Raw genomic sequence first — 7,572 nt, 5'->3', positions numbered from 1 at the left:
AGCGGTTGGATAATGCGATGTCTTGCTTGAAGCTGCGTCAAACACCGTCGGGACGAGATGCAGGGAGGCCGTAGCAACAACATGATTTTTTTCCTCGCCCCAAAACAAACCCATTTCACGAAGCGTAAAACTGACTGCGGAAAACCCAACGCCTCAGGTTTTCTGCAAATTTCCATCAGCTTGATTTTTGGTAGTAAGAGTAAAAACGAATTAATGAATGGGGCATGACTGCCCCCCCTACCCCACCCCTGGTTCATCCAAAATGTGCAATGTGTCTGACTCAGACGTTGCCACCAGACCGGTGTTCTTCACTGCAAGGCCCCTGACGTGCCCCCCCTGACAAACCCCCTGGCAGGCAGTGTTGCGGCCCTCACACTGATGCCGTCTCATCAACGAAAGCGCCCCCCCCTCTAGCGAAGAACGTTGCAAGAGACGGCTGCGGTGTAAACGGCTGCGGTGTAAACGGCCATCGTCCCGGGTTGTGTGTGGCCCCACAATACCCCATGCTCGCTCACGTGAGCAATCCCCGCACTCGAGGGCATCGCGGTCGCGAATCGGAGTGCTCTCAAAAGGCCGGTTATCATCATCATCAGCAGCAGCCACGAAATGTCCACTGCTGGATAGTCTCACCGAGCCGTCGCCATCTCTCGGTCAAGTGATTTAACCCGGAGGCCCGGTGGCTGAGCAAGAAGACGCCCCGTGCACACCGGTTCTTAGGGCAGCCGGGCGGCCCTTAAACCGCGGTGAAAGTCTGTGGGGTCTCCAACGTCGCTACCGCTCGGCTACGGGCCGGGGGATTCCCGCTTCTGGTGTCTCGTGCAATAGGCAGGATGGTGACGGGTGACTCAAATCGTTCTGTCCGATGCAATTTCCTGGGGGGTCTCGGTGCTGAATTTCTAAACTCTTATTATTTCCGAAGTCGTCCCTGCAAATGGGGGGGGGGGGGTGGGTGGGGGGGAGATGGCAGAGCCAATATCCGCGAAGATGTTTAGTTTGTGTTATCCCCCCGCCCCGCACACCTCCGATTAGCGCGGTTGCAAGGTCTTTAAAAGATAACACCTCCCTCGGGGGGTGGGGTTGCAGCTATCAGCGGGGCCCGGGACCCGCGCTTTGGTTCCCCAGGCCTCGCACCCGTCCGCCCCCTCCATGGACGACCCTGGATATCATTGGTGTTGGTTTCTCTGGGAGCTTGGAATAAATTCATTTTTGTACACGGAGCAGTTTTTGAATATTGAATTCGGTTTTTTTGTGTGTGTGTGATGCAAGTAGCGGCTGTTCAGCCACGTGGACCCGTTTTGAGTAAGCTGGCTGAGAATTTGAGTTGCGAGGAGCGTGACGTCACACGGGAGCACTGAGCCCTTGAGAATAACCACGTGGCTCTCGGGGGCGGGTCGAGCGAGCGGTTCGCACGCGGAAGGTCGCGAGTTCAAATCCTGGATGGGGGTGCTGGAGTTGACAACCCGTCATCTCTCCATCCGGGGGTGAAGGTTGATAAAGTCAAAGCACCACTTTGTGGGGATTTAAACGATGGTTGGCCTACGATATAGACTCGCCCCCGTCATACGAACGGGGAATTTCCACCGCTGGATGTGCATGGCTGTAACCAGAATGCCTCAATACTCATGCTTTGCAGGACATGTTCATATCACGTAAAACCTCCAGGCAAAACATTTATTGGGCTTGTATTTAAATAGACGGAAAGTGAAACATTTCTTTTTACAAACTTAACCCGGCAACCCCGAGTTCACTGGAACCCAATGAGTGGCAAAGCGTCGGTTACCAGTAGCTGCGCCAGTCGCTCGTACGTATGGTTGAACTTCTTTCGCACTGTACGTAGCCAACCGCGCTAATCCGAGGTGCGGGGTGGGGGTGACAAAACTAAACACAAAAAGCAGTTCTAAAGAAATGGGTTTGCAATCCGAGATGATTTAGAAGTGTAACCCTCGCCCGCACTCCCTGTCCATCCTTTGTGCTCTTCATTGGCTGCCAATTTCGACCAGAAGTACCTTCAAGATCGCTTGCCTCTGCTTCCGCACCCTAAAATCCGGCTGACGCCTCGCACACTTCAACAAATCGTAGACCTTTGCAGCGCAACGCGGGACCCCCCTTGAAACTCTTCAGGACAAGGAGCGTAATTGCTTCTCGTCATTTCTCTGTAGCAGCCTCCACCGTCATCTGGAACGCCATCCCGCTATTCAAATCCGTAACGAGCAATTTATTTTCTTCATTCAAAAAAACATCCAACGGCACGTCTCTTGAGATCGACATTTAACGGAGTCTCACCAGACCGCGCGACGTGATCTCGCATTGAGTGTCCCATGTTCGTTATGTCGTTTAGTGAGTGTCCATGTTGGTCAGGTGATTTAGCGAGTGTCCATGTTGGTTAGGTTATTTAGCGAGTGTCCATGTTGGTTAGGTTATTTAGTGAATGTCCATGTTCAGGTTATTTAGCGAGTGTCTATGTTGGTCAGGTTATTTAGTGAGTGTCCATGTTGGTTAGGTTATTTAGTGAGTGTCCATATTGGTTAGGTTGTTTAGCGAGTCTCCATGTTGGTCAGGTTATTTAGCGAGTGTCCATGTTGGTCAGGTTATTTAGCGAGTGTCCATGTTGGTTAGGTTATTTAGCGAGTGTCCATGTTGGTCAGGTTATTTAGTGAGTGTCCATGTTGGTTAGGTGATTTAGCGAGTGTCCATGTTGGTTAGGTTATTTAGCGAGTGTCCATGTTGGTTAGGTTATTTAGTGAATGTCCATGTTCAGGTTATTTAGCGAGTGTCTATGTTGGTCAGGTTATTTAGTGAGTGTCCATGTTGGTTAGGTTATTTAGTGAGTGTCCATATTGGTTAGGTTGTTTAGCGAGTCTCCATGTTGGTCAGGTTATTTAGCGAGTGTCCATGTTGGTCAGGTTATTTAGCGAGTGTCCATGTTGGTTAGGTTATTTAGCGAGTGTCCATGTTGGTCAGGTTATTTAGTGAGTGTCCATGTTGGTTAGGTTATTTAGCGAGTGTCCATATTGGTTAGGTTGTTTAGCGAGTGTCCATGTTGGTTAGGTTATTTAGTGAGTGTCCATATTGGTTAGGTTATTTAGCGAGTGTCCATATTGGTCAGGTTATTTAGCGAGTGTCCATGTTGGTTAAAGACGTGATCTTAAATTGTTATCCAACTCCGTTCAGAAGCAAGTGTGGATCTCCGTATCATTCATCTTTCAGAATGAGTGAAGACATCGCCGGCGGTGGAGTGTTCATGCTGATTTGCGTGCACGAGCGATTGACTCGTGGCCACCACCACCACCACGTACACAATGGCAACAAGCACATACACACGCGGGGGGGGGGGGGGGGGGCACGATCATCAAAATTATCTTTATTTTGTTTGAATCCATCCAGTGATTGCGAGAGATGCCCAGGATCATAATAACTCGTAAAACTCGGTTTAAAAAGGCGTACAAATACATCATATACTCGCGATGTGGGCCTTGCCCCGTTTCATGGCCCATCACTATCGGCCGTGGTCACCGTTCATGATCGTCACTGTTGCAGGACGGGTGCGAATGAGTGACTCTGACCCTGCCAGGGGACAGGGTCGTGACCCCCGTACACCGTCACGTTCGTTTCACATGGGTCAATGGGTCAAACGTCATTTGGTTTTCTGTCCGTGGGCGAGTTAAGCGAGTGAACTTAACTGGTAGACGAGAGGGCGAGTTGGCGAACGCCGGTCACCACTGGCCCGACAGACGGCCGTGCATACAAGACGGGCGGATGAAGACACCGGCAGATGAATCAACGAAGTGACTGAGAGGCGCGGAACGATAACACAGACGGACGTACGGATGCATGGACAGCGCTGACTTAAGGACAGACTGTCCGGTAAATGGATGGACAGACTGACAGAGAGATGGACTGTCGGGACAGAATTACAAAGCACGGACCAACGGATGAACAGACCCGCATTCGGTAAAAATGCACGGACGGACGGACGGAGTCGGGCGTGCTGTGCACGTGCGGCTTGCCGAGCCTCTGGGGCTCACACGCTCGCCCGCTCGTAGAAGAGCAGGTAGGCCTGGCACGCCAGCACCTGGTCCAGGGAGGCGGTGCGCACGTGGGAGTCGCTCACGTAGAACCACGCCCCCTCCTGCTGCCGGCCTGGAATGGCACAACACCACGTGGCACGTCACACCGCGGGTCAGACGTCACACCGCAGGTCACGTCACACCACGCGTCACGTCACACCACGCGTCATGTCACACCGCAGGTCACACGTAACACCACAGGTCACACGTCACACCACGCGTCACGTCACACCACAGGTCACGTCACACCACGCGTCACGTCACACCGCAGGTCACACGTCACACCACAGGTCACGTCACACCACGCGTCCCGTCACACCACGCGTCACGTCACACCACGCGTCACGTCACACCACAGGTCACGTCACACCACAGGTCACACCACGCGTCACGTCACACCGCAGGTCACGTCACACCGCAGGTCACACGTCACACCACGCGTCACGTCACACCACGCGTCATGTCACACCACAGGTCACGTCACACCGCAGGTCACACGTCACACCACAGGTCACGTAACACCGCAGGTCACACGTCACACCACGCGTCACGTCACACCACGGCACGTCACACCACGGCACGTCACACCACGCGTCACGTCACACCACAGGTCACGTCACACCGCAGGTCACGTCACACCGCAGGTCACGTCACACCATGCGTCACGTCACACCATGCGTCACGTCACACCACGGTACATCACACCACAGGTCACGTCACACCACAGGTCACGTCACACCACAGGTCACGTCACACCAGATGTCAAGCCACACCTGTGGTGACGTGTGGCTTGACGTGCGGTGTAGCGTGACACGAGGTGTGACGTGTGGTCTGATGCGTGGTGTGACGTGTGGTGTGACATGTGGTGCGTGGTGTTACGTGTGGCGCAAATTGCAATGTGTTGTGTGGTGTGATGTGTGACGTGTGTGGGGCGTGACGTGATGCGTGCGGTGTGATGTGCGGTGTGGCGATGTGTGGTGTTGCGGTGTGTGGTGTGGCGATGTGTGGTGTTGCGGTGTGTGGTGTGGCGATGTGTGGTGTGGCAGTGTGTGGCGTGGCGATGTGTGGTGTGGCGATGTGTGGTGTGGCAGTGTGTGGCGTGGCGATGTGTGGTGTGGCGATGTGTGGTGTGGCGATGTGTGGTGTGGCGATGTGTGGTGTGGTGATGTGTGGTGTGGCGGTGTGTGGTGTGGTGATGTGGCGATGTGTGGTGTAGTGATGTGTGGTGTGGCGATGTGTGGTGTGGCGATGTGTGGTGTGGTGATGTGTGGCGGGGCGGTGTGTGGTGTGGCGATGTGTGGTGTGGCGATGTGTGGTGTGGCGATGTGTGGTGTGGCGATGTGTGGCGGCACGTCTGACCACGCTTTACGCGTCATTTCTCGAGCCGTCGTCCGCTCACCGGAGCCGTCGCTCTCCCCAGGCTGGTCCGGCTGCTCCAGCCGCTCCGGCCGCTCGGGCCGCGTCTTGACGTAGGCCGTGTAGTGGCCTCCGCGCATCGTGCCGCTGTGCTCCACCACCCCGTAGAGCGAGTACTCCTCGTCCCTCCCCCGCGGGCCTGCTCGCCCACACGCAGCCTCCACACGCACACAAACACCCCGTCTGGTCTTTGCAGGAACGGACTGTCGGGGCAAGTGCTGTTAGCGAGCAGCACCTGTGTAGGCCGGCACGCCACACGAGGGATGGGTACACACCGCACCAGGTACTCATTTGAGGCTGAGTCGACCTAGGGGAGGCCCAGGACAGGTTCAGATAATCGTCACCTGTGTTGGCCGTGAAGAACCTGGGTTTAACCAGACCGGATTGTGTGAGGGGGCTCACAAATCCTTGAAATATCTGGGCACATGGGTGAGCTCCTCTGGCAAGAGAGGGTCATGTGTGTGTGGAAGAGCGGTGGCGCAGTGGTTAGCTCGTCGCACTCCTAATCCAGCAACCCGAGTTTGATTCCTGCTCATGACCAACAGCAGTGACAGTGATCTGAATCTGTCCTGGGCCTCCCCTAGGTAGATTCAGCTTGAAATGAGTACCCGGTGCGGTGTGTAAACATCGCCACTGGGGAGACAAAGGCGGCCGGGCATGGTGCTGGCCACCCACCCCTCCGTGTGCCGTGCCGGCCTTCACAGGTGCTCGCTAACAGCACTTGCCCCTAAAGTCTGTTAAGGCTACACGGGGGATCTTTGGCTTTGCGTGGCCTTAAAGTACACACAGCCTGGGACAAGTGCCGTGGTGGTGTCACCGCCACTTAGTGGTGAACGGCGGTTGTTGTTGTTGTTGTTGTGGTGTGCACGTGTGTGCGAGCGTGCCTCCCCTAGGTCGACTCAGCCTCAAATGAGTACCTGGTGCGGTGGGTAAACATCGCCACTACGGGGAGAGAAAGGCTGCCGGGCGTGGTGCTGGTCACCCACCCCCTCGAATGCCACAGCGCCGGCCTTCATAGGTGCTGCTACTCGCCAACAGCACTTGCCCCGCCAGTCTGTTCAGGCTACACGGGGGATCTTTGTCTTTGTTTGCGAGCGTGTGCTCACCTGGCAGGTGTCGATGCAGAAAGGTGCCACATTCAGCGTGTCTGGGAACTCCACGCGTCTGTTCACCTTCTGTAGCCCGAATCCAGCCTGGCACAACCACAACCGACATCACAACCACCGACAACACGTGGCGGTGAAATCACCACGGCAACTGTGTCAGGCTAGGTGCACCTTGAGGTCACTTAGAGTGTGGAAGGCTCGCCTGGAAGGGGTCACGGGGGGGGACAGACCCAGGTACAGGTGGCCCCCGACTTACGGTGGTCCCCGACTTACGATATTTTCGACTTACGATATTTTCGACTTACGATGGTGGTCGTTGTAACGCATCTCCGTCGTACGTCGGGGACTACCTGTGTATATAAGTCGGGGACTACCTGTACTATGGGGTGACCGAGATGACTGGCCGATGCACCACCGGTGCTCGCCAATGTTGCCACCTTCCTGCGTTTTGGTCGCCCGGCGCTTCGCTCGTTGTCGTGAGCATCCCCTCCTCTGCCCTCCGATGTTGCCGGAGGGCGACTGCCTCCCACCGTGCCCGTTTAGCCCCCCTCTACCGGGCCAAACAGAAGCTGCTTGGGCACGGGGTGGCTGGGCATGCGGGCCACGTGACCCAGCCAACGCAGCCTCGCCTGCCGCAGTAGCTCCATGATTGGACTGTGCTCAGATCTTTCAAGGATCTGTGAGAATCCTCACAATAAACCAGTCATGTTCCCTCAAAGAGCTCCCATGTTTCGCAAGCGTACAGGAGGGGGCGCATGACTGTGGCCGAGGCGACCCGGAGTTTTTTTTTTGTGGAGCGACAGGCCAGGCAGCTTCCACACTATGAAAAGCTGTCACTCTAATTATTCAAAGTGCCAAACCGGATCCGGTCAGAAGCACACTGCTCAGATATGGCAGCTTCTCCACTCTCTCCACAACGGCCCCATCACTCATGTGGAATGTAATTTAAATGCATACATTAACACACCCCCCCCGCCTCTGGC

General features: G+C 55.3%; 2 protein-coding genes across 4 annotated transcripts in view; one reads left to right on the top strand and one right to left on the bottom strand.

The window, feature by feature from the left end:
• The window catches only part of PGM3 (phosphoglucomutase 3), a 21,657-nt gene extending 20,440 nt beyond the window's left edge, over positions 1–1,217 (top strand). For both annotated transcript variants that reach the window (XM_032976611.2, XM_032976610.2), the window contains exon 13: positions 1–1,217. This exon is cut by the window's left edge and continues 465 nt beyond it. The gene's annotated coding sequence lies outside the window, so the exon portion shown is untranslated.
• Positions 1,218–3,341: 2,124 nt separating this feature from the next.
• Positions 3,342–7,572, bottom strand: part of LOC116955475 (ubiquitin carboxyl-terminal hydrolase 16-like) — a 59,240-nt gene continuing 55,009 nt past the window's right edge. For both annotated transcript variants that reach the window (XM_032976575.2, XM_032976577.2), the window contains exons 17-19: positions 6,590–6,676; positions 5,467–5,641; positions 3,342–4,140 (exon numbers count right to left, since the gene is read on the bottom strand). In XM_032976575.2, coding sequence (XP_032832466.2) covers positions 4,022–4,140; positions 5,467–5,641; positions 6,590–6,676 — 381 coding nt within the window. In that variant the 3' untranslated portion in view covers positions 3,342–4,021. The remainder of the gene's footprint in view (positions 4,141–5,466; positions 5,642–6,589; positions 6,677–7,572) is intronic.

This window comes from Petromyzon marinus, chromosome 60 (genome assembly GCF_048934315.1).
Source record: "Petromyzon marinus isolate PM22_M1 ecotype Great Lakes invasive population chromosome 60, UKy_Petmar_22M1.pri1.0, whole genome shotgun sequence".
NCBI lineage: Eukaryota > Metazoa > Chordata > Hyperoartia > Petromyzontiformes > Petromyzontidae > Petromyzon > Petromyzon marinus.
Note: the sequence above shows the minus strand (reverse complement) of the source record. Positions and strands in the feature narration are given on the sequence as shown.